Source organism: Tachyglossus aculeatus, chromosome 19, assembly GCF_015852505.1.
Source record: "Tachyglossus aculeatus isolate mTacAcu1 chromosome 19, mTacAcu1.pri, whole genome shotgun sequence".
NCBI lineage: Eukaryota > Metazoa > Chordata > Mammalia > Monotremata > Tachyglossidae > Tachyglossus > Tachyglossus aculeatus.
The window spans coordinates 27320674-27347157 of record NC_052084.1 but is presented as its reverse complement, the minus strand read 5'-3'; the positions used below and the strand labels follow the sequence as shown (position 1 = coordinate 27347157).

The following is a 26484-nucleotide window of genomic DNA, read 5'->3' as shown; positions in this document are numbered from 1 at the left end:
TGAAATGGATTAGCTTCCTTGGTCATCGATACGATTTTGCCGTTGAAACAAATAGGCTTGAACAGACGGCCTTTTGTAGTTGAGTATCACAGGTTGCCAAGGATAGCATTCTAACCGAAAGAAGCGGCCAGAAGTTCCAAAAGGGTATTTAAGTCGGGGGAGGGATTGGAACCAAAACTTCTCCAATGAAATGTGAAGATGAGATTCAGTCAAACAGTGGAATGCGTCTGTTTATTGTTCTATTGTAGTCTCCCAAGTGCTTAGTACAGTGCTGTGCACACAGTAAGCACTCATTAAATTGGATTGTATGAATAAATGAATATTGATTGAGCACAGCATGGGACAGAACACCAGGAATGAGGTTCCCTGCTCTCAAGGATCTTACAAGCAGGACATGCGGGCCTCAACAATCGACTCTGCGGAATAAAACTAGGGGATTTCCATTCTGAATCTTCCAATTTTTCTTCCCCCCCGCCCCAACAGGAATCCTGGTGAAGTCATGGGCGCTGATCCTCTCCACTTCAAAAGCTCAAAAGCTTCTGTTCCAGATCATCGACTGCCTGTTGTTGCCGCACGCTGTGTTACAGCAGGAGAAGGAGCTGCCCACAGCTATGCTGGCTGCTATTCAAGACAGTCTTCCTCTTTATCTCCAGGTACAGTCAGAATTAAAGACTTGTTGCTCTTCTCGGGCACAAAAACAAAAAATACTTTCCATCTGACCTTAGTGGTCTGTGGGCTAAAGTCATTTCGACTGTCATAAAAAAAATGAAATTTGAAGAAACAAATGTTATCTCCGCAGATGGGTTAGGGCCAGACAGAGCTGATGATTGTTTTTTTGAAGCAGCATAGCCTAGTGGATAGAGCATGGCTCCGCCACTTGTCTTCTGTGTGACCTTGGGCAAGTCACTGAACTTCTGTGCCTCAGTTCCTTCATCTGTAAAAAAAAAAAAATGAAACTGTGAGCCCTATGTGGGACAGGGACTGCGTCCAACCTGATTATCTTGTATCTACCCCAGCGTTGGCTAAATGATGGGGCTGTTGCTAGTAAGTCTACTTGCACTTTCCCCATAGGAAAGGGGCTGTAGGGGTGGCCTCGTTGTTGCGTACTGGGGGCGGGACAGGGGATTTCATCCCTAACCTCGGCCTGGAATCCTGGGGCTTCAATTCCACGAGTTTCTGAGACAGTCCAGTCGTGCTCCTAGGAAGTTCATTAAAGATGGGGAGACCCACTGCCTTATTAAAGGCCCATCTCCTCCAAAAGGCCTTCCCTGACTAAGCCTTCCTTTCCCCTTCTCCCACTCCCTTCTGCATCACCCTGACTTTCTCTCTTTATTCCTTTCCCCCAGCCCCACAGCACTTGCTTATATATCTGCCATTTATTTATATTAACATCTGTTCCCCCCTCTAGACTGTAAACTCGTTTGGGGCAGAGAACATGTCTTTGTCTTGTTCTATTGGACTCTACGTGCCTTGCATACAGTAAGCGCTCTGTAAATACGAGTGAATGAATCAACCGTTCTGATGTGGATTTGAGGTTGAACAGGGTGTAAACCAAGGGGTAGATCCAGGAAATATTGTGGGGGAAGAACCTGGTGGGAGTTGGTGGGGGGGGAAAAAAAGGAAATGTGAGAGTTAAAAGGCAACAAGGAGGCAAAGGTGACACCGGAGTTTCAGGGAAGGTGAGGGTGGTCACGATCACCTCCTCATTCTGCCATTTGAAACTTTTGGTGCTGAAACAGGTGTGGGTGACAGTTTTCTTCCCTTCTCTGTGCATTAAATCCTCCCAGGGCATGTGCATTATCTGCAGTCAGTCCCAGACTCAAAACACCTATCTCCACCAGCTGCTGGGGAACGTGGTCCGGCAGTATATCGGACGTTTCCTTCCCGCTTCACCGTCCGTCTCCGGTCTCGGCCTTCACCCGGTTCTCTCAGCATTGGGTAACTCGACCGCCACCCCATCCATCTCTGCTCTCCGCAGGACTATTGTACAAGTCATCAAGTAAGCCCGGGAGTTCCCAGTGGGCAGGGAATGAGTCTGTTGCACTGTTATATTATCCTCTCCCAAGCGCTTAGTACAGTGGTGTGCCCCCACTAAGCGCTCAGTAAATACGGTTGACCAACCAAAGAGCCCTTCCGAGCTAGAAAGCTGAATGAAAAATGGAATCCTCTTTCTTTTTAGGGAAAACTACCTTCAGTTTAAAGGCTCTTCCCCGCCTCCTCGCTTGGCCTCCGTGCTGGCCTTCACTCTTGAACTCTTGTGGAAGACGGGTGTGGAGCGGAATGATGTTGAGTTCCTCCTTCCTTCTGTGTTGAAATGTTTGGTGCTGGTCAACGAATCACAGGGTGAGTGTGCGGGCTACGTTCGCTCTACGCTGCAGCTAGTATGTGTCTGTCAGTCAAGCAGTGGTATTTATTGGGTGCTTCTTGTGTGCAGAGCGCTGTACTAATTGCTTCAGTGAGTGCAGTGCAAGAGAGTTGGTAGACTGGCTTCCTGGCCCCTGTGAGCTTACAGTCTAGAGGGGAAGCAGCGTGGCCTCGTGATTAGGTCAAGGACCTGGGTTCTAATTCTGGCTCTGAGACATAATAATGTTGGCATTTGTTAGCGCTTCCTATATGCCAAGCACTGTTCAAAGCACTGGGGTAATAATAATAATGATGGCATCTGTTAAGTGCTTACAATGTACCAAGCACTGTTCTAAGCACTGGGTAGATACGAGGTAATTCATTCAATCGTATTTATTGAGCGCTTACTGTGTGCAGAGCACTGTACTAAGCGCTTGGGAAGCACAATTTGGCAACATATAGAGACGGTCCCCACCCAACAGTGGGCTAACAGCCTAGAAATCAGTTTGTCCCACTGTCTTTATCCCCATTTTACAGATGAGGTAACTGAGGCCCAGTGAAGTGACTCGCCCAAAGTCACACAGCTGATAAGTGGCGGAGCAGGGATTAGAACCCACGACATGTCCGCTGTGTGACTTTAGGCGAGTCATTTAACTTCTCTGTGCCTCAGTTATCTGTAAAATGGGGATTAAGACTGTGAGCCCCTTATGGAACACGGACTCTGTCCAACCCGATTAGCTTGTATCTACCCCAGTGCTTAGAACACTGCTTGACACATAGCTAGCACCTAAGAAATACCGTTATTATTATTCTAGGGGGAGACATACATGACTACAAATAAATTACAGATATTTGGTGTAATAAATAGGGTTGATGGTGGGTAAACATTAAGGGCTTTTAAAGGGTACAGATCTGAGCGAAATAGGCGAGGGAATAAAAAGAAAAGAGCGCTTAATCCAGAAAGGCGGCTTGGAAGAGATGATGCTAGTTTTCCTCCTATCCGAATGTCTAATGGGTGTTTGAGAGCCAGTGGCTCTACTAATACAGCAATAATGACGATATTTATTACACACTTGCAGCTCTCCGCCAGGTGTTTTGGTAAATACAAGATCAATCAGATTCACCCATTTGGGGCATCACAGTTTTAAAAGGAAGGAGAATTTTACATCTGAGGAAATGGAGGGACAAAGGTGTTTCAGGGGCATGCCCAAGATGACACAGCAGGCAAAGAGGGAGGAAGAACCGACTCCCAAACACATACCCTTTCCTCTAGTAGCCCCACGGCCTCCCATTTGGCCTGGCCCAAACCGGCTTTTTTCCTACTCCAACTCTGGAGAGATTTGCAAGCTCTCGTTTTTCCATCCCCTCACAGACCAGTTCCCTGTAATCACCCCTCTAAACGCACCTGTTTCTGTTTCTAAACAGCTGAAGCCTGCAATCCTTTAGGTGAAAGATTTAAGATACGAAACGTGTTTAAAAAACGGCTGTACAGTTTGAAATTGCTTCATGAAAGCTATTTATTTATTCAAGCTGTGACAAAGGCAGAGACCGGCCCCCTCACTTCAAAGAAAGAAAGGTTGCGCTGTACTGTATAATTCTTCATTTTCAGAAGTGGCACTAGTAACAGTGATCACTGTGTTTGTGGGTACGATGGAAAGATGGTTCAGTGGCCAGCTGCCTCTTCCTTATAGCATAGAGGTTCTCACTGCTTTTGCCAAATATTTTTGGATCTCCTTCTTAAACCCTTGGGTTACCCAAATCAAGTCTGACACCCCCCCTTCCCCCCCAAAAAAAAGTGGTCATGGTGGTTTCCTTGACTTAATATTTGATGAGCAGTGGTGTCCCTGTGTTAACAAAATTTATGCACTGCATCATTTTCTCTCAATGAATAATGAAGTTCTGCAAACATCAGTTTGGGAACCTTGAAAGTTAGACCCTTCTGAATAGTGTTACGGGCAGGTAACCAAAATGTTACCCATAACCATGGCTCAGGAATTTGACATTGAAGCAGTAGGTGAAACAGAGAGAGCAGAAGGTAAGCTTGTATCTACCCCAGCACTTTGTGCCTGTGACAAAGAGCTTAACAAATACCATTAAAAAAAAAATTTGGTTTTGGTCCATGATAAATGAAATGTATTGATGCTCAAATTCTATGTTTGAAAGGGTTGCTCTTCCTATATAATCTTACTTTCTGGTTAAAATGTGGAGTGTTGAACTCGTAAGCGCTCAATAAATACCACTGATTGCTTGATTTCTTAGGCAAAGGGAACTCTCCAAATGGATGTTGATTTAGGGCTTGCTCTTTTGTTTCTTTTCTCCCTAAAGCCTAACAACAAATATTAACAATGACTGAACAGTCTGATTAAAGATGAGTAGCATGCCCCACAGCACTTATGTACATATGCATAGCTTGTTTTACTGTCTCCCCCTCTAGACTTTAAGCTCCTTGTGGGAAGGGACTGTGTCTTCCCACTTCATTATGTTGTTCTCTTCCAAGCGCTTAGTACAGTGCTCTGCACAGAGTAAGCGCTCAATCAGTACCATTGATTGGGATTCCTTGTGCTTTTTTGTTTTTAAATCAAAGCAACGGTATCAAGTGTTGATGATTTGAAACCCCTTTGAGCTTAAAACTCCCTCAACACTTCATTCGGTCATATTTACTGAGAGCTTACTGTGTGCAGAGCACTGTACTAAGTGCTTGAAAAGTACAATCCAGCAGCAGAGACAATCCCTACCCAACAACCAGCTCACAGACTTCCCCCACATCTCCACACACCCCCAGCTGTAAAGACACATTGAAAAGAAATCCGTCTCCGTAAAACTCAGTCCCCAGCAATGCACGTTGTGAAATTAATACTTGTCGCTTTACCTCCTAGTTAAGAAGCTGGCCACCGAGATCTTGCACTCCGTAGTAGAAACTAGCCACGTGAGGTCAGGAGGAGAGCCGGCACCTCAGATGACTTCCGTATTCAGGTAACTGGAAAACGTGCCAACTGGTAACGAAATCATTGCAAGCCATTTAACAGCAAGTTTTGTTTTTTGGTTTGGTTTTTTTTTTGTTGTTTGATTTGTTTTTGGATTAAAAAAAAAAACTAACTAGAAAAAAAACATGTGACCACTTGTTTGGGGTACTTGTCTTCCTGTATCTTAGCCTGGTTTCTAGTTCCCTGGAAGTAAAGAGTAGGAACAGAAGTCAGCCAGAAGCTGGCTTCAAATTTCATGGGACTTGGCAAGAAGCAGTGTGGCCTAGTGAAGGGAGCATGGGCCTGGCAATCAGAAGGACCTGGGTTCTAATTCCGATCCCGCCACGTGTCTGCTGTGTGGCCTTGGGCAAGTCACTCCACTTCTCTGGGCCTCAGTTCTCTCACCTGTAAATTGGAAATTACGATGGTGATCCCTATGTGGGACAGGGACTGTCTAAATCAATTAGCTTGGATCTACTTAGAACAGTGCCTGGCACGTAATCAGTGCTTAAATACCATAAAAAAAAAAGCTTCTGGACATCACCTCAGGTGAAGGGAATCGCAACCCCTAGATTTAAATGTGCCATTTTTACTTTGGGCAGAGAAGGGGTGCACAATTCAGTCTATAACCTCAGAACTTCTTGATCGATAAAGATCAGTTTGAGAATAATCTTTCTTGCTTTTCCTGGTCAGTGAGCGTATTTCTGAACAAACACGCCCCTCCCCACTTACCTTGTATCTACCCCAGCACTTAGAACAGTGCTTGGCACATAGTAAGCACTTAACAAATACCGCCATCATCATCCCCACTTCCCCCATACACAAGCACACCCGTTTCTACTCTGTAAAAGTATCAGATTTGTGGGTTATCCACTTTTCTCCTCTTGCCTTTTTGGCTTCCCACTTGGCATTCAGCTCAACAGCTGCTGCTCTCTCCCTCCGGCTGGACCCTTACGTACGTTGAAGTAACTCATGAAGCAGTTTGGCCGAGTGGAAAGAGTCTGATTTTTCTGTTTTTCCCCTGGAAGAATGTCCATGAATGACCCAAACGCTTTCTAAGATTTGGCAGAGTGTTACACCCCTTCCGCGTCTGAGCTCCAGGATCCGGGATTGCTGTTGGCCTCTGTCTTCTGTCCGTCTCCGGGCGCGCCGAGAGTGACCCTTTGTCCTGTTGGGTCTTTCAGGCAGTTCATCCGGGATTACGCTATGATACATGAGCAGCAGGTGTACAGCATCCTAGAAGCCGTGGCAGTCCTGGATCAACAGCTCGTGGTCGGTTTGATCTCCACAATCACGCAGACCCTAAAGGATTCCGAGCACAAGCAAGGCCTCGGCAAAAATATTGCCCAACGGTACGTTCTATCATTTGGTTGGGTTTGGGGCGGGAATGTATATCCCCATATTTTACCCTATTATTCATCTGAGCTCCTGGTCCAGTTTTCAAAATTCAGTAAAATGTATCCATTAGCTATTAAATAACAATCAAATTTGAAAGACTTAAAAAAAAAAAAAAAGGATTCCGAGCACAAGCAAGGCCTCGGCAAAAATATTGCCCAACGGTACGTTCTATCATTTGGTTGGGTATGGGGCGGGAATGTATATCCCCATATTTTACCCTATTATTTATCTGAGCTCCTGGTCCAGGTTTCACAATTCAGGAAAATGTATCCATTAGCTATTTAAATAACAATCAAATTTGAAAGACTTAAAAAAAATCTTAATAAGGACACAAAAATGCTTCTGTGGTGGAGCCTTAGATTGTTGGGCGTGGGTGGCTAATGGGGTTCTAATCCCTGCTCCATCACTTGTCTGCCGTGTGACCTTGGGCAAGTCACTTCACATCTCTGGGCCTCAGTGCCCTCATCTGGAAAATGGAGATTGAGACGTTGAGCCCCATGTGCAACAGGAACTGTGCCCAACTTGATTTGCTTGTATCCACCCCAGTGCTTCATATAGTGCCTGGCACATAGTAAGCACTTAACAAAAACCATTATTAATTTATCTATTAATCTATCTATTTATCTTGTACATATCTATTCTATTTATTTTATTTTGTTAGTATGTTTGGTTTTGTTCTCTGTCTCCCCCTTCTAGACTGTGAGCCCGCTGCTGGGTAGGGACTGTCTCTATGTGTTGCTGACTTGTACTTCCCAAGCACTTAGTACAGTGCTCTGCACACAGTAAGCGCTCAATAAATACGATTGATTGATGTGGGATCCCTAGTTCCAACCCCAGTGGACACACAAAAAAATTGCCCAGTGCAATGGTGGAGTGCTTCATGTTTGCAGATCCTGGCTCTGGTTTTTCTTCAGCCTCGTTGTCTCTCTTTCCATGCTCTGCCGTTTCCCCTGTCCATAATTTACTTTAATGTGTAGACTGTAAGCTCGTTTGGGGCAGGGACCACGTCTGCCAACTGTAGTGGATCACTCTCTCTGTTTAGTGTACGGCTCCCAGGAAGCACTCAATAAATACCATTGATGTGAAGCTTTTGCTCCAGGAGAGTCACTCCCTTCTTGTCAGTCAATTGCATTTGAATGCTTACTTTGCAGAGCACTGTACTAAGAGCTTGGGAGACAACCCTACAGCAAGAAACAGACACATTCCCTGCCCACAATGACAGGCAGGTCTAATCTCAGCACTTCCCGGTTTTCACTGGGGAGCAGAATCAGGGCTCCCTCCCTAAATCTTCCATTTATCCCGCTTGTTTTTCCTCACGCCTGCCCGTGTTTTGGGGCTACACATAGAGAAGCAGCGTGGCTTAGTGGAAAGAGGACAGGCTTGGGAGTCAGAGGTCATGAGTTCTAATCCCGGCTCAGCCACTTGTCAGCTGTGTGACTTTGGGCAAGTCCCTTAATTTCTCTGGGCCTCAGTTACCACATCTGTAAAATGGGGATTAAGACTGAGCCCCGCATGGGACAACCTGATAACCTTGTATCTTTCCCAGTGCTTAGAACAGTGCTTGGCACAAGTAAGCACTTAAATAGCAGCATCATCATCATAGAGCAGTTTTGAAGATAACCTGTTTTTCCTCTATTTGTTTTGAACAGAAACACCTACTACAAACTTCTATCCTTCCTTGGAGAACCCGGCCAGGATGAGAGGCGGAAACTGGAAAGTGAGACCGTTCCCCTGACTGGGCTGGAAAACTTGAGCAGGGAGTAAGCTCGGTGACATGGACTAAGGCAAGACTTCCACACTCACTGTCCAAACTTTCAATCTTTGTGAACTAAATGAACCTAAGTTTTGAAATAAAAACCAAAAAAGCCTCTGAGGAGTTCCTTCCATAACTGCTGCGGCCCCAGATAAGTATCCCGAGGAACATAAGTGAGGAACTGATGGTTCTTTAGCTATCCGAAAGGTAAGTGAAGCTTGTCCTAACTCTGCTCCGCAGCAGATTGTTTTGAAGAGATTTTAGGTAAGCCACGAGAAAGAAAGGTGATTTCCAATTTGAATGAAACCACAGAAGTCAACCTGCTATGCTGAGTACCTTGGTGCGGGGGGCGAGTATTTCATGCAAAGCAGAATCAGGCTCAAGATTGAACTCCAGGAATGTGAGTAATGCTTTTTCTTTCTCAAGTATTCTAACTCTAGTCATTGAAGCCACCCCCTCTCTCTTTTCTCACGTCCTGCTTCTGGTTTTGGGGGTCTCCCCTTGCTTTTCTGGTCTAGAAGCAGAGTTTTGTGCTTAGTGATAACTCAAGGAAACAAACCAGAAATCGGCCCAAAAAACAGCCAACCTCCCCTTTGAAGGAAAAATAAACATCGGGGTGAAATGGTGGCTACAGATTGTCCCAAACCTCCTTGTTCATTTTCAAATACCACCTCAAGGAAAACATTTACAATACACCTCAGCATCCAAGTGGCCCTTTTTGATAAAAGGGAATGTTTGAAATATCCAGAGCTTAAGAAGAATTCCCTAAGTTTACCCAAAGGAACAGTCATACCTTGACAGTACTGTTGGCTAGTAGAAACAGATATCTTTTTCCTCCTAAATCAACTATTATTGCTTCAACTAATGCAGTAACTTAAAGCCTCTTTAGGCTACTTAACACAGAGCACAGAGGTTCTTTTCATTATAGAAGTGACGTATTGAACTTGCAGTCCAATGTCTGGTGAGCTTCAGCACTAAGGAAGGGGGAGTTTACCCATCTCAAGAGGCCTGCCTCTGAAAGGGTTTGTTGTGGGGCTTTTTTTGTTGTTGTTATCAATCTTTAAGGGAGATTAATGGCACTTTCAAAAATCAAGTCTTGCCATATATAAAAATAGAGAGCCATTCTCTCAGTCTCATAAGTAACTTCTTTAAAGGAAAGTTTTTTGCTTTTAAGAATAGAAGAAATATATTGAATCAAAAAGTTTTTGTGTGATCATAAGTGCACATTTAATGCTCTCTCTACAGCCGTTTTAGCGGAGAAATAAAGCTCGATATGGAGTCTAGGAAGCTCGTGGTTTCTAAACCTTGTAACCTCCCCAGTGCTTAGAACGGTGCTTTGCACATAGTAAGCACTTAATAAATGCCATTATTATTATTATACAAACAGATTCAGTGGGTCCCCTTCAGTAGAGAATAATTTAATGAATGTGTACATTTGTATGTGTTCTGAAATGAAAATGGGGGATGGGGGAGAGGAGAATGCATCCACTGCAGTGGACATTTTAGAAAAGTTTGACACTTCTATCCAGAGACTCATTTAATAATAATAATAATAATGGCATTTATTCAGCGCTTACTATGTGCAAAGCACTGTTCTAAGCGCTGGGGAGGTTACAGGGTGATCAGGTTGTCCCATGGGGGGTTCACAGTCTTAATCCCCATTTTACAGATGAGGTAACTGAGGCACAGAGAAGTTAAGTGACTTGCCCAGAGTCACAGCTGACAATTGGTGGAGCCAGGATTTGAACCCCTGACCTCTGACTCCAAAGCCCGTGCTCTTTCCAACTGAAACTCTAAAGTGGGCAGTGGCTGGCAAACCAAAAAACAACAAACCTGTCTGAAAATGGTTTCCCCCTCCTAGATTCTAGGAACATTAAATCATTAAGTTCTCCTGGCACTTATCAGGAATTTGTTTAGATGTAGTGAACTGCCGTAAAAAAACAAAAAAACTTGTGAAATTCCCAGATGTGTAGGCAAAGGTGACCATTTCATGAGTTGTGCAGTAAGTGTGGAAAAAAAAGCCCCCTGTCTGTGGCATGGACCATAAAGACCATCATGAACGTGAAACAGCTAAGACCAATAGTAATGGAGACTGTGAGCAGCTAGTAAAATTGGGCAAAAGAAGTACAGTAGTACCCTGGTGCTTATTTTTCCTTCAAAGAAAAGTTGGCTGTTTTTTGGGCCTATTTCCACTTTGTTTCCTTGAGTTATGACTAAGCACAAAACTCTGCTTTTAGACCAGAAAAGCAAGGGGATACCCCCAAAAACCAGAAGCAAGAAGTGACGAGACAGGGGGTGGCATCAATAATAATGATAATAATAATAATGATGATGGCAAGTTAAGCGCTTACTATGTGCAAAGCACTGTTCTAAGCGTTGGGGAGGTTACAAGGTGATCCGCCACGTGGGGCTCACAGTCCTAATCCCCATTTTACAGGTGAGGGAACTGAGGCACAGAGAAGTTAAGTGACTTGCCCAAAGTCACACAGCTGACAAGTGGTGGAGCCCGGGCTTAGAACCCATGACCTCTGATTCCAAAGCCCTTGCTCTTTCCACTGAGCCACGCTGCTTCTCTCAGACAGAGTTAGAATACTTGAAAAAGCATACGGAAGCACGGTAAAAATAACTAACTTGTACTCATTAAGTGCTTATTCTGTGCCAAGCACCATTCTAAGCCCTGGGGTAGATACCAGGCAATCAGGTTGGACACAGTCCCTGGCCCACATGGGGCTCACAGTATTAATCGCCATTTGACAGGTGAGGGAACCGAGGCGGAGAGGAGGGAAGTAACTTGCCCAGGGTCTCACAGCAGACCTGGGCGGAGCCAGCATTAGAACTCAGGGCCTCCTGATTCCCAAGCCCTATCCACTAAGCCATGTTGCTTCTCCTCAGTCAAAGCCACAGACATCGTTGCAGTTTAGCTGAAAACGGGGAACAATTGTAGCAGACTAGCAGTGCACAGGGCAATCAAGAATGGAGTACTGTTGCAGTTGGTAGGAGATCCAAACAGAGAGCAAACAAGGAGTTCTCTGGAAACACAGGATTGCTTTTCCCAGTTCTACCAGAGACGGTCTCTTACCCTTCAGTTTTGTCCCATGTCGAGGTGAATCAGTAGCCGTGTGAAGAGCTTTTGCAGTCCCTCGCCCTAGGGACCGCAGCAGTGGTTTCAGACCAGTTTTTAGGACCTCAGGCATCCCCAAACTTTCTTGGTATGTTGCAGCTCCATTCCTCCGGCCTCAGAGGTAGCAAATACAGAGCTGGGCCATTAGAGAACAACTTCCAATGCAGCAAGCTGACCCAATAAACAAGCTGTGAGAGAGAAAACAATAGATATACAATGTATTGAGAAGCTCAATGACTTATACTTTTCAAAGGCCGGAAAATCAGTTGTCTTTTAGCCAATACCAATCCTGTAAAATAGAAATCGAAAGCATGAATTTTAATCTTTGGATATAAATGTGGTGAAAAGGCAGGACTTTTAGACTGAGTTGACACTAATGTGAATTAATCTATATAAATTTTAAAAATCATATATTTGACAACACTTTTTGTTGTGTTTTTTATGGTATTTGTTAAACATTAACTGTGCACCAGGCATTGTACTAAGTGCTGGGATAGATACAAGCTAATCAAATTGAGCACAGTCCCTGTCCCATCTGCAGCTTCCAGGCTAAGTTGGAGGGAGGAGGACTGAATCACCATTTTACAGATGACAACAAAAGCACAGAGAAGTGAAGTGATTTACTTCCCAAGCGCTTAGTACAGTGCTCTGCACACAGTAAGCGCTCAATACAATTGATTGATTGATTGATTTACACACGGTCATACAGAAGACAAGTGGCGGAGCCACTGGGCCATGCTACTTCCCATGTACTGACATCCACCTCCAGTTTGTCAGCTTTGTGTCGACTGAAAAAAGCATCTAATTAGATTCTAATCTTACAAACTGTATAGTACCATATCCTTCCCACTTCCACCTTTTTGTATTAGACAGTTTTCAGTGCTTAGCAATGGACCGTCCCCATTAAGCTTCTAAGAGCCCATTTCACAATAGACAGGACTAATCTCAAACCATGATCTCGGCCAAGCCTCTGAGGAACTTATTAACTGTCTCATGTTTCTAGAGGTTAAACAAGAAGTCTAAAAAAAATAAAACTGGTTAAAGATTTAAAAAAAAACAAACAAACCCATAAAAAAGCCTCCCCCAACAAGAGAGGGACAGACAGGTGCCGAAGAAAGAAAACCCGTGGGGTCGGTCGAAAATCAACCTGGGTTAAAGGAACAGGCTAAGTAAGCATCATTTTTCTATCTATTTTGTTAGTATGTTTGGTTTTGTTCTCTGTCTCCCCCTTTTAGACTGTGAGCCCACTGTTGGGTAGGGACTGTCTCTATATGTTGCCAACTTGTACTTCCCAAGCACTTAGTACAGTGCTCTGCACACAGTAAGCGCTCAATAAATATGATTGATTGATTTGCAAGGATTGGGTCTGTCCAGAGCTGAACCTTAATGTGAGTTAATATGCTCAGTTTGGGGCTAAAGGAGGAGGGATAATAATAATTGCGGTATTTGTTAAAGCACTTACTGGGAGCCAGGCACTGTTCTAAGCGCTGGGATGGATGCAAGCAAATTGGGTTGGACACAGTCACTTCCCCACATAGGGCTCACAGTCTTAATCCCCATTTTATAAATGAGGTAACTGAGGCCCAGAGACGTGAAGTGACTCACCCAAGGCCACACAGCAGACAAGTGGTGGAGCCCAGACTAGAACCCAGGTCCTTCGGACTCCCAGACATGTGCTGCTGTACATATAAATTCTATTTATTTTATTTTGTTAGTATGTTTGGTTTTGTTCTCTGTTTCCCCCTTTTAGACTGTGAGCCCACTGTTGGGTAGGGACCGTCTCTATATGTTGCCAACTTGGACTTCCCAAGCGCTTAGTCCAGTGCTCTGCACACAGTAAGCGCTCAATAAATACGATTGATTGATTGATTGTATCCACCGGGCCATGCTGCAGATCACAGATATAAAAAAGCATCCTAATTTTTATTCCGCAAATGTGACTGAAAAAAGACAATTCTAAGTGAGCTTTGTCAAAATCTCTCACTATAAAACACTAAGACTCCTTACCTTCAGAATGCCAGTCACATACAGTGTAGTTAATATTTATTTAGCCTTTCATCTGGGCCCAGCGCTCAGGAAATGGACTTGTCCCGGTTCAAGATCTTAAATCAGAGCATATGCGATTGGAGCAGGGAATAATGGCCAAAACGTTTCTTGCTAATCATCCAACTCACCGTTGAAAGAATTTTCATCCCTATGGGATAGGTTGTGAACGAAATATAAAGCACACTTTTCCTTTTGGTGGGGGGGGATGTGTGTGGGTATGTTTGTGTGTGTGTGTTTTCTGGAGTTGTGACACAGATTCCCTGGGTAAATGAAGGCTGAGGTGACCTTTACCAGTGAGGTGTCTGCACAATTGTTCCTAGTTGCTGTCCTCACAGTCAAAAAAGAAAACCAGATTCCTTCATCCATGGTCTCCTTATTAGTAGAATTCAAAGAACTGGTTTGGGAAATAGCAAAATGAATTTGACCCAGTTCAGTGATATCTGGCTTTAAAGCAAAGGCCATAAAGCTGAAGCTCTTTTTCAGAAGTCATTTTCTTTCAGGCTTCCGATGATTTACACAAAGCCTTCAATAGCAATTCATTTCATATTTTCACCTTACCCCACTGCCTAATTTTGAAATGAAATAAGCGTCTAATGGACTGTAATAATACTAAAGCAGAAATTAAGGGAAACGTATGTTTTGTCATCAGTACAAATAATCGGAAATGATAATAATAAGCACTCGCTGTGTGCCAAGCACTACACTAAGGGCTGGGGAACGTGCAAGATAATTGTGTTCCACATTGGGCTCACAGTTTAGGAGGGAGACTAGGGATTGAATCCCCCCCCTTTTTTTAATTTTTAAACAGATGAGGGAACTGAGGCCCAGAAAAGTTAAGTGATTTACCCAAGGTCACACAGCAGATAACGTGGTAGAGGCAGGATTAAACTCCCAGGCCCATACTCTTCATCATCATCATCAATTGTATTGAGCGCTTACTGTGTGCAGAGCACTGTGCTAAGCACTTGGGAAGTACAAGTTGGCAACATATAGAGACAGTCCCTACACTAGACCACACTGCTTCTCACAGCAAGTTACATTATGCCCAATTGTGCTCAATTAACAATTAAAACTTCTCGTCATTCGACTGTGCTTTCAAGTCTATACCCAATATCTGTTCTAGCGTACTCCTCCCAAGCTCTTAGCGCACAACAAGCACTCAATAAACACAACAGATTGATCAAAATATCTCCTACCGGCAGTTCTGGAGAGAAGAAAGGTGGACGGGTCCTTTATCCCGTGGAGAAACCGAGCCAACCCCAGGCTTTCAGAAGTGTTTCTTCCCAATTCGTTACATCTTAAATCAAATGGAGTGTGTTAAATCAGAGACAAGCCTAGACTGCTTTGGGCACAAGCTATTAAATGAATCTAAGGAGTGAAAAACTTAAGTCCTGAAGTTTAGTGGAGTTTTTTTAACCCTTCATTCGTGGACAACCATAGGCGTGAAATGAATGGCAAATTCACCTGGGGTATGAAATCGTCCTTGCCTGAGGCCCGACGGATGGTGGCTAGCAGAAATGCCTTTAATACAAAAGCCCACCCCCACAGTAAGTCGAGCACAGCGTATGAGAAATCTCACATACACAACTAGTGGGTGGGTATAGGGTCCGTAACCCCACACTGACTGAGCATGGAGAAAAGTAGCGGGAAATTTGGAAAAAACTCTGTCTTTGTTGCTGTTTCTCTGACCCGAAGATGAACCGACAGGCCCAACAGATAGAAATTCGGACAGTGGCTCGCCCTCTTTCCAAATGCCCGACCCCGGCATCCAGGCTGGTTTCCCTCCAGCCCCAGCTTGACCACCTAATTTACCTCGCATCAGGCTTTTCAGATGGAGCCGATTCTGGGATGAGACGTTGGCAGGGAGTAGGGCTCGTGAAAAGGAGCTGCACTAGATGCGAAAGGAAGAGTTGAACCGTAGAATACTTCTTCTCCCACCGTTGGGTAGGGACCGTCTCTATATGTTGCCAACTTGTACTTCCCAAGCGCTTAGTACAGTGCTCTGCACACAGTAAGCGCTCAATAAATACGATTGATTGATTGATTCTTCTGTGCCTTCTTGGCTAACATACAGGATCTGGAAGGAAGAACAAATCATTTCCTCACGTTCATGGAAGTCCTCCCCTCTAGACCGTACGGTCTAGGTCCGGAAGGTTGAGAGGGGAGGGGAGGGAACATGTCTGCTAATTTTGTTGTGGCGTACTCTCCTAAGTGCTTAGTTCAGTGCTCTGCACACAGTAAGCGCTTAATAAATACCACCGATTGATTACTCTTCCAAGTGCTTAGTACAGATCGGTGCTCTGCACACAGTAAGCGCTCAATATCACTGATTGATTTCAACATGTCTACAGTCGTGTCTACCAACTCTCTTGTATTATGCTCCCAAGTGCTAAGTGCAGTGGTCTGCACACAGTAAGTGCTCAATAAATACCACTGATTGATTAGTCTCCCAAGTGCTTAGTACAGTGCTCTGCACACAGTAAGCGCTTAATATCACTGATTGATTTCAACGTCTGCAGTCGTGTCTACCAACTCTGTTGTATTATGCTCCCAAGTGCTAAGTGCAGTGCTCTGCACACGGTAAGTGCTCAATAAATACCACTGATTGATTACTCTCTCAAGTGCTTAGTACAGTGCTCTGCACACAGTAAGCACTCAAATACCACTGATTGATTACTCTCCCAAGTAATTAGTACAGTGCTCTGCACACAGTAAACGCTCAATATCACTGATTGATTTCAACATGTCTACAGTCATGTCTACCAACTCCGTTGTATTATACTCCCAAGTGCTAAGTATAGTGCACACAGTAAGTGCCCAATAAATACCATTATTTTTTTTTCGATATTTGTTAAGCATTTTCTACGTGCCAGTCACTGTACTCAGTGCTGCGGGACATACAAAGATAATCGGGTTGGACGCAGTCCCTGTCCCACAGAGCTCACAGTCTTCATCCCCATTTTACAGGTGAGGTAACTGAGGCCCACAGAAGTTAAGTGACTTACCCACGGTCATGCAGCAAAGTGACGGAGTCAGGATTAGGATTTCCCCTAACCCCCTGAAATAAAACAAATAATCCCCAAATGGCCCATGGGATCAACGTCACATTTAGAGTAAGTGCTTAACAAATACAGTGATAATAAAAACATTTCAATAAGCGCTGGGTGAGAATACACAGTTGGGAATTAGACACAGTCCCTGTATAAATTCCTATTTGGCTGCGTTTTAGAGGGGTAGAAGAGAGAGTGAATGTGTGTGGGTGTGTGTATTAAGGAATGCCATTTCATGATGTTCTTGCTCTTCCAGAGAGCCGGGATGTCATCAATTCACTTCCTCTTCTAGGAGAGGGTCCAGTTGGTTTCCCATCAATTAGGGCAATGCTTAAACCTAGTCAGCGGAGAAATCCTGCCAGTGACTAGAAGAAACAGGCATGACCCCTCTAGATTGGAAGCTGGTTGTGGGCCAGGATTGCAACCACCAACTCTGTTACATTGTACTCTCCCAAGTGCTTAGTACAGTGCTCTCCATAGAGTAAGTGCTCAATACCATTGATTGATAGATTAACCACAAGCCCATATTTCCTGATTGTTTTTCTGATTCATGAAACGGAGTTCTCCACTGTGCTTGTTCTAGCAGACAGGAGTTTGTCCCCAAAGTCACTGAAGTTCTGCACTGGGAAAACAGGTGATGCGCATGTCTTTGAAGCGATGAAGTTCCCCGACCACTGAGACTTTTGCCGCCACTTCTTCCCTGGAGAGGAAGACACACGAACCCAGCTGACTAGCCAAAACCCTGGCTCATTTAGTTGAGGCCCTCGATGGGGAAGAGGAAGAGATGGAGGGGCGGGGGATATATTCACTCAATCGTATTTATCGAGCGCTTACTGTGTGCAGAGCACTGTACTAAGCGCTTGGGAAGTACAAGTTGGCAACATATAGAGACGGTCCCTACCCAACAACGGGCTCACGGTCTAGAAACGGGCTCACAGTCTAGAACATATTCCTTAGAGTCTACAATGCAAACTAAACAGAATAGCAAACTACAAATTGGTGTTGCCATCACCGCTCTTTCCATCAGGGTTCATTTTTTCTCTGGCCAAGTAGCCACTGAATCCACTCCGTTTCGTAATTCAAACTAAGCTGTCACCCACCTGGTATCACCGTTGTACTTTCAGAAGCTGGCAGCGCTGCTAACATTTCTGAATGACAAGTGACAGTCAGTGAGCTGAGTTCGACGAAATCTTTCAGGAACTTGCTTCCTTTATCCTGCCAGATAGTAGATTACAATTAATTACGCATAGTCGGGCTCCTGGTAACCCATCAGCCTTGAGGCGAAAACATGATCTGCTGTGCTGCGTTGTAGCTCGTTTAACTGATCTGCATTTTGCCAAATTTTCTTACTGGCCGGGGAGACTGAAAGTGAACTCCATGTGGGACAGGGACTGTATCCAACCTGATTTGCTTGTATTTACCCCAGTGGTTGTACAAGAGCTTGGCACAGCATGTGTGCTGCACAAATTCAATTAAAAAAAAAAAAACGCCAATGGGCAGAAATTGAATTTAGTCGGATCACTACCCATCTGAAATCTACTTCCTTTTTCAACTAAGACCAAAAAAAAAACCCCAGACTTTTGCTTTTCTCTCTTCTCAGCCTGCAAGGAAACTTTTCACCATAGGGAACAGAGCAGCTGGACAATAATAATAATAATTGTATTTGTTAAGCACTTACTAGATACCAAGCACTGTTCTAAGTGCTGGAGAAGATACAAGGTAATCAGGTTGGACACACACCCTGTCCCACATGGGGCTCACAGCCTTAATCCCCATTCTACAGACAAGGTAACTGAGGCACAGAAAAGTGAAGTGACTTCATCAAGGTCCTACAGCAGATTGGTAGCAGAGCCGGGATTAGACCCACAACCTCCAATTCCCAGGCCCGTGTTTTTTCCACTTAGGCCACTTAAGTCACCGCTTTTCTTTTTCACGGTTAAAATTTGCCAAAGGGCGATCCGGATTTTAGTTTCAATGGGCCGTTGGTGACTTCGACTGCAAAGGAATGTGGCGATTTTTGCCCTGAGCTAACCCAGGAGTAGAAATAGTATTTATTAAAGCATCTGCTGTGGGCAAAGCCCTGTATGAAGTGCTGGGGAAAAGAACAGAGAATTACACACCATCCCCGGCTCACGGTCTTAAGAGCAAGGAGGGGAAGGGGTTTGGTCTCGGCCACTTATGATCAAAAGCAGCGGAGGAACAGAGTGGCCTAGTGCAAAGAGCCTGAACATCAGAAGGACCCGGCTTCTAATCCCTGCTCTGTCTCATGTCTGCTGGGTGATCTTGGCCAAATCACCTCACTTCTCTGGGCCTCAGTTCCCTCCCTCATCTGTAAAATGGAGATTAAGACTATAAGCCCCAAGTGGGACAGGGGCTGTGCCCAACCTGATTAGCTTGTATCTACCCAGCAGTTAGTACAGTGACTGGCATATAGTAGTTGCTTAACAAACGCCATTAAAAAAAACAATAAAATACATGGACAACGTGAAAGACAGGAGTTTGGTCCTACTGATTGAAAAGCAGAGTGCTGTTTTTCTCTGCTAGTTGCTGACCCTGCCACCACTGGATTCCCAGGGAGCAAAAGGACCACCCTAGGGCCTGCTGTGTGCCCTTGGGTAAGTCCCTTCACTTCTCTGTGCTTCAGTTACCTCATCTGTAAAATGGGCATTGAGACTGTAAGCCCCAGGTGGGACAGGGACTGTGCCAACCTGATTTGCTTATATCCACCCCAGCGCTTAATATAGTGCCTGGCAACACCATAATTACTATCATTATTACATAAGCCATATTGTCAGAATTCCAGCACATGGGCTCTAAAAACCATGGGTTCCAGTTTGGGTAAAACCATCCAGAGGGCTCCACGGGCCAGCCGAGACTGCATATGTTAAGCGGCTGTAACGAATTTAATCCACGAGCAGGGAAAAGGGGTGAGTTGGCATTCGTCCTGGCCAAACGCCCCTGCTAACTGGCAAACGGAAGGCATCTGCATGGAGGCTTCGCCAAGTTGGCACCGTGCAGGGTGGCCGAAAGGAAATGATGTTAAACAGAGGCTGGTAGCGGGGAACTGGAAAGCCAAACTAATCACTCGCACACTCCCGCAGCTGCTCGCTTGGACTGGAGTCAACATTTTGCGCAAAGAATTGTGGCTGCTACACCACCATGTAAACGGTGGCACACGCAGGCCCGTCCAACTTGTGGAAGCAAATATCCATCACTACTTGATGTTTACCAAAATCCTTTCGGCTAAAATGTCAGTGCCCCCCCTTCCCCAACACACTGCTCCTGAGGCCTGCAGGTCATCGTCACACCTGTGGCACCCTAAAGGCGGCACTCCGTGACAGCCCAGGGCACTCACAACTCCGGGCTCAAATGACCACGGCCCCCCAGGTCCAAAGACATGCCCTGCCGTGGCCCCGGAATCCTAAACTTGGAATGTCAGCACATCCAGTCAACAGCCGTATGTCCAGACCTCTGGAGGTAGAAGGACCTGGGTTCTAATTCCCGCTTCACCATTTGTCTGCTGTGTGACCTAGGGCAAGTTCCTTCACTTCTCTGGACCTCAGTTACCTCACCTGGACTGTGAGCCCATGTGGGACAGAGACTATATCCAACCCGATTACCTAGAATCTACCCCTGTGCTTAGTACAGTGCCTGACATTTGGTAAGCATTTAACAAATACCACAGTTATTATTATTATCCTCTGCATTTAGTAGGCGCTCAATAGATAAGATTGAATGAATGAACACGGGCCTGGGATTCATTAGGACCTAGGTTCTAATCCTGTCTCTGCAACTTGCCTGCAGTGTGACCTTGGACTATTTATTTTACTTGTACATATTTACTGTTCTATTTATTTTATTTTAATATGTTTTGTTGTCTGTCTCCCCCTTCTAGACTGTGAGCCCGCTGTTGGGTAGGGACCGTCTCTATATGTTGCCAACTTGTACTTCCCAAGCGCTTAGTACAGTGCTCTGCACAAAGTAAGCACTCAAATTCGATTGAATGAATGAATTTCACTTCTGTCCATGTCCTGTTCTCTTTCTGCCTTAGACTGAGAGCCCTCTGTGGATCAGGTACTAAGCTTTTAATATACAAAATATTTTGTGAGGAGAGATCGAGTTAGCAATCTATCTACCACTGGAAATCGTGGTAATGCCTTAAGCCCTAGAGGCTGAAGGGTACCTCCCCCTCGGTTTAGATAACCTTTAGAGGTGTAATAATAATTGCGGTATTTGTTAAGCATTTACTCTGTGCCAAGCACTGAGATAGATACAAGCAAATCAGGTTGGACAAAGTCCCTGTCCCACAAGGGGCTCACAGGCTCAATCCCCATTTTATAAACGAGGGAACTGAGGCCCGGAGAAGTCACTTGCCCAAGGTCACACAGCAGGTAAGTGGCGGAGCCGGTAGTAGAACCCACGACCTCCAGAGACCTTCTTTTGCAGCACTTGGCATGCTACAGTGTTATCAAGTTGGTAGACACATCTCCTGCTCAGGACAAGGTTACAGTTGAGAGGGGGATGTAATTTTACTTACATTAAACGCCACCAAGATGAAAATATTGTTATTCTTATGCTGCTGACCTATCACGGTGACAAAAGCGCAGCTTCTTTTCAAATCAGAGTCTTCAAATCAAATCTTTTCCAATCAAGTCTTCGAAAACAGAGAAGCACCATGGCCTAGAGGATAGAGCACAGGCCTGGGAGAATACCGACTTCGCTACTTGCCTGCTGTGTGAGCTTGGACAAGTCACTTCACTCCTCTGGGCTTCAGTTCCCTCATCGGTAAAATGGGGATGAAGACTGAGAGCCTTGAGTGGGACCGGGACCGTGTCCAGCCTGACTAGCTTCCATCTCCCCCAGTGCTTAGAACTGTTCCTGGCACATAGTAAGCGCTTAACAAATACCGTTAAAAAAGAAAGAGTAATTGAAAGCATCATATTCTTGCCCCAAGGCCACGGTTGCAGAGCCTTTTTATTCCTGAGCTGACCAAGGGCTGGAGAGAGTCAGATGTGTCCACTCGATCCCACCACAGTGTCCCTGGTCTGGAGTCAGGCATCCACTGGGTCACTCCTGGATGGGAGAGTGGGATGGGGGCTTAAAAATAATGGGGAAATAAAGGAGCAGGATCCTGACCCGCTTAATCATTTACACATCGGTTGCACGAATGTTGTAATTAATGCAAAAGCCTTGGTCCTTTTCCAGGTGAGCATCCTAATTTCTCCTGAAGATCTCATAACATAGGAAGAAGGGGGGGTGGTCCTCATATAGAAAGAGAGTTGTGTGTGTGTGACTTTTTATAGGAAGAAGGGGGGTGGTCCTCATATAGAAAGAGAGGTGTGTGTGTGTGTGAGACTTTGTATAGGAAGAAGGGCTGCGGGGTGTGGGAGTGTGTCTGTGTGTGTGTTTGTCTAGTTCACAACGGTAGTGAACCCCACCTGCCAAAACCAATTCAGCTCCCACATATGTCTTTATTCCTAAGGCATGGCTCAGAGAAAAGAGCACGGGCTTGGGAGTGAGAGGTCATGAGTTCTAATCCCAGCTCGGCCACTTAGCTGTGCGACTTTGGGCAAGTCACTTAACTTCTCTGTGCCTCAGTTCCCTCATCTGGAAAATGTGGATTAAGACTGTGAGCCCCATGTGGGACAACCTGATTACCTTGTATCCCCCCAGCACTTAGAACAGTGCTTGGCACAAATGCCATAAAAAAAATACTTGGGTTCTATCATTATCATCATCCTCCTCATTATTACCGTGTTTAGAGGGAGTGGATAGCTCTTGACTTCACCGATGCCCCAGGAAGACAGACATTTTCAGCTCAGTGGAGTCCTGCCAGAGCCGAGTTCAGGAATGGAAAAGTGGCCCTGCCAAGCGGCGCTTACGTTCTCACGGAGCCGTTCTCCAAAGGCGGGGAGGGCTCGCCACCGCTCCAGGCTCTGGGAAAACGCTGTCCCAAGGGATGCGGGCAATGGGAGGAAGACCTGAAACCCACAGGCTTCATGGGGCAGGGGTCAGGTCAGGATCAGGATCGGGTCAGGATCCTGCTCCTTCATTTCCCCATTATTTTTAAAGCCCCCTCCCACTCTCCATCCCAGAGCCCACCGCTCTGGTCACGCACCTGGAACTGGCATTTCGTGGTAGCAATAATCATCATCGGAACTGGGACATCTCGTTAGTGCTCAGTGGGGACCAAACACTTAACTAAGCGCTGCGGTAGATGCAAGTTAAATCAGGCTGGATACAGTTCGTGTCCCCGAGGGGGCTCCCAATCGAAGCAGGACAAAGAATGGGTATTGAATCCCCATTTTCCAGATGAGGAAAAGAAGGGAAGTGACTCACCCAAGGTCACCCGAAGTGGCTGAGCAGGGATTAGAACCCAGATCCTCTGACTCCCAAGCACGGGCTCTTTTCACTGGATCGAGCCAAATGAGTAGGCAGTGAGTCGGCCCGAGGAACTCCAGAGGGCAATAGATGAAGCCCCGGTGACGGACACTTTAGGGTCTCTCAAGGAAACACTGAGTGAACACAAAACCACACACGTAGGCATATAAGCGAAGCTTCCTTTGGGTGAGGCTGAGGAGGAGCTGAGAAAAGGAGAAAGTAAAATAAAAACAATCTTAAAATGCCTCTCAGCAAGGGCCTGAGATTCAGGAGACCTGGATTCTAATCCCTGCTGGCTGACTGGGCAAGTCACTTCATTCATTCAATCGTATTTATTGATCACTTACTGTGTGAGAGCACTGTACTAAGCGCTTGGGAAGTACAAGTTGGTAACATACAGAGACGGTCCCTGCCCAACAGTGGGCTCAGTTTCCTAGTCTGTAAAATGTGGATTCAATATGCTTGTTGTGGGCAACCAATCAATCGTATTTATTGAGCGCTTACTGTGTGCAGAGCACTGTACTAAGCGCTTGGGAAGTACAAGTTGGCAACATATAGAGACAGCCCCTACCCAACAAGAAATGTGTCTGTTGCTGTACTCTCCCAAGCGCTTAGTACAGTGCTTTGCCCACAGTTAAGCACTCAATAAATACAATTGAATGAATTGAATATGTTCCCTCCTATGGATTCCCTCGTCTGCAAAGTGGGAATCAAGACTGTGAGCCCCACGTGGGACAGGGACTGCGTCCAGCCCGATTTGCCTGTATCCACCCCAGTGCTTAGTACAGTGCCTGGCACATAGTAAGCTCTCACAAATGCCACGATTATTATTAAAAACCATAAAAAGAAAAAAAAAAAAAAAAGAGGCTGCATATGGGGGCCGGGCTGGTGATCGCCATTCCTGAGTTAATAATGATGGAATTTGTTAAGTGCTTACTGTGTGCCAGGCACTGTACTGAGCGCTGGGGTGGACACAGTTCCTGTCCCATATGGGGCTCACAGACTCAATCCCCATTTTACAGATGAGGCAACTGAGGCACAGAAAAGTGAAACTTCTCTGTAACTTTGGGCAAGTCAAGTGGTGGAGCCATGTGCGGGAGTCCCGTCCCCCCGGACACACACGCACATTGGGCCATCGGGCCCCCGTTCCCCACCTTTCTCACACCAGGCTCCCTTCCCATCCGTCCCCACTGACGCTTTTTAAACATTCTGCCGGTGTGTTGTTTACGGCGGGCTGTCCCCGCGACCCTCACATCTGTTCGCATCTTGCGTGGAATCTCAATGACTCCATCATGCCTACCTCGGTGCCCGCCTCTCCACGCGGCCTTCGCGGAGCGTCGGTAATGGCCACCATCTGCCAGTGAGCACATCGCTACCTGCCCACGGCCGGGCTGAGGTGACCCGCGCTCCCCCGGCCCCGATTAGGTATCCCACGCCAGCCGAGGAGGAGCTCTTGATCCCGAGCGGCGGTCGGAAGACGGGCTCGCTTGGTCGGCAGGGTCACAGAGGCGGCTGAAGTTCCAACAAGAGGACTCGGGCCCGGCTCCGTGAACCAGGCAGCAGCCACAATCCGCAGGCCTTAATTGCCGACGTGGAAACGAATTCCCCGCCCTGTATTAAGAATGATAATGATGGTATTCATTAAGTGCTCACCATGTGCCGAGCATCGTCATCATCATCAATCGTATTTATTGAGTGCTTACTATGTGCAGAGCACTGTACTAAGCGCTTGGGAAGTACAAATTGGCAACATATAGAGACAGTCCCTACCCAACAGTGGGCTCACAGTCTAAAAGGGGGAGACAGAGAACAAAACCAAACATACTAACAAAATAGAATAAATAGAATAGATATGTACAAGTAAAATAAATAGAGAAATATGTACAAACATATATACATATATACAGGTGCTGTGGGGAAGGGAAGGAGGTAAGATGGGGGGGTGGAGAGGGGGACGAGGGGGAGAGCACTGTTCTAAGCGCTGGGGGAGATGCAAGGTAATCAGGTTGCCCCACGCAGGGCTCACAGTCTTAATCCCCATTTTACAGATGAGGGAACTGAGGCACAGAGAAGTTAAATGACTTGCCCAAAGGCACACAGCTGAAAAGTGGCAGAGCCGGGATTAGGACCCATGACTTCCGACTCCCAAGCCCGGGCTCTGTCCGTTAAACCTTGCTAATTCTCTAACCATACTGTCTAACCGTAGAGAAATAATAATACTAATAATTGTGGTTCCTATGAGCCAGGCACTGTTGTAAGCGCTGGGGTAGGAATCAGCATGGCAGAGTGGATTGATTGTGGGCCTGGGAGTAAGAAGGGCATGAGTTCTAATCCCGGCTCTGCCACTTGTCTGCTGTGTCACTTCTGCAAGTCACTTCACTTCTCTGGGCCTCAGTTCCCTCTTTTATAAAATGAGGATTGAGGTGGGACAGGGACTGTGTCCAATCCGGTCTGCTTGCATCCACCCCAGGGCTTAGTACAGTGCCTGGAACATAGTAAGTGCTTAATAAATGTCACTGTTGTCCCTGCCCACAAGAAGCTCGCAGCTAATCGGATTGGACTCAGTCCCTGTCGCACAATTTAAATCCCCATTTTACAGAGGAGGGACCTGAGGCCCAGAGAAGTGAAGTGACTTGTCCAAAGTCACACAGTGGACAAGTGGCAGAGTCAGGACTAGAACCCAGGACCTTCTGACTCCCAAGCCTGTGCTCTATCCACTAGGCCACGCTACTTCTCGCCAACATCAATGGGAGCTGAGCCCTTGGAGATCCACACAGAGAGAGAGAGAGAGAGAGAAGGGGGTTCCCCCACCAATTTTCACTACGTATTTCTTTCCCACAGTTCTTTAGCAGAGAGAACTATCAATCCCATTTAAGAAATTCAAGATCAAACTATCTGTTGTTTCCCAGAAATTCAAGATCTGTATGGAAACACTTCTCTTGATCATGTGCTACATTTATTAGTGAAAGAGATTATGTTGGCAATCTCTTCTTGCTTTCTGTCTCTCGTTCAAATGATCATACTTGATTATTTTTACAAAGCCTAATTACACAAAATGCTTCCCAGAATTTCTCCACCTAAGAATGGGATTTTCAATGTAAAAGTGCAGTCGTTTCTGACACCTTGGACGTAGGCCAGATCAACTAGTCGGCAGAGTGTGCTTAACCGGTAAGGCTAGGTCAAGTTTTAGAGTTTCAGGATCATTTCCAATTCATCTTTGAAATGGGTACAACATTCAATCAACTCCCGTTTCTAAAATGAGTCTGGGTGAATACCGCCGAAAACTGTCTGCTGATTTCACAGTTTGCAAATGTTGACAATATTGGGCTGACCGATACTTATGGATTGGCCCAAGGTCACACAGCCAACATGCGGCTGAGCCGGGATTAGAACCCAGGTCCTCTGATTCCCAGGCCCATGCTCTTTCCT

The 26484-nt window shown here is 45.7% G+C and overlaps 1 protein-coding gene and 3 long non-coding RNA genes across 5 annotated transcripts in view; 2 read left to right on the top strand and 2 right to left on the bottom strand.

Annotated features, from left to right (window-relative positions):
* The window catches only part of MMS22L (MMS22 like, DNA repair protein), a 71360-nt gene extending 62790 nt beyond the window's left edge, over positions 1-8570 (top strand). For both annotated transcript variants that reach the window (XM_038761245.1, XM_038761246.1), the window contains 6 exons: positions 484-653; positions 1788-1999; positions 2180-2343; positions 5220-5316; positions 6491-6658; positions 8354-8570. In XM_038761245.1, the coding sequence (XP_038617173.1) occupies positions 484-653; positions 1788-1999; positions 2180-2343; positions 5220-5316; positions 6491-6658; positions 8354-8468 (926 nt within the window). In that variant the 3' untranslated portion in view covers positions 8469-8570. The remainder of the gene's footprint in view (positions 1-483; positions 654-1787; positions 2000-2179; positions 2344-5219; positions 5317-6490; positions 6659-8353) is intronic.
* LOC119940878 lies at positions 2196-14916 on the bottom strand. Its single transcript, XR_005455059.1, has 4 exons — positions 14821-14916; positions 11537-11766; positions 5213-5336; positions 2196-2324 (listed from the first exon to the last, which is right to left on the bottom strand). It is a non-coding gene; the product is annotated as an uncharacterized LOC119940878 (long non-coding RNA).
* LOC119940877 overlaps positions 12692-26484 on the top strand; it is a 45504-nt gene continuing 31711 nt past the window's right edge. The window contains exon 1 of the long non-coding RNA XR_005455058.1: positions 12692-12747. This is a non-coding gene — a long non-coding RNA (uncharacterized LOC119940877). The remainder of the gene's footprint in view (positions 12748-26484) is intronic.
* Positions 23108-26484, bottom strand: part of LOC119940879 — a 29653-nt gene continuing 26276 nt past the window's right edge. The window contains exons 2-3 of the long non-coding RNA XR_005455060.1: positions 24356-24666; positions 23108-23189 (exon numbers count right to left, since the gene is read on the bottom strand). This is a non-coding gene — a long non-coding RNA (uncharacterized LOC119940879). The remainder of the gene's footprint in view (positions 23190-24355; positions 24667-26484) is intronic.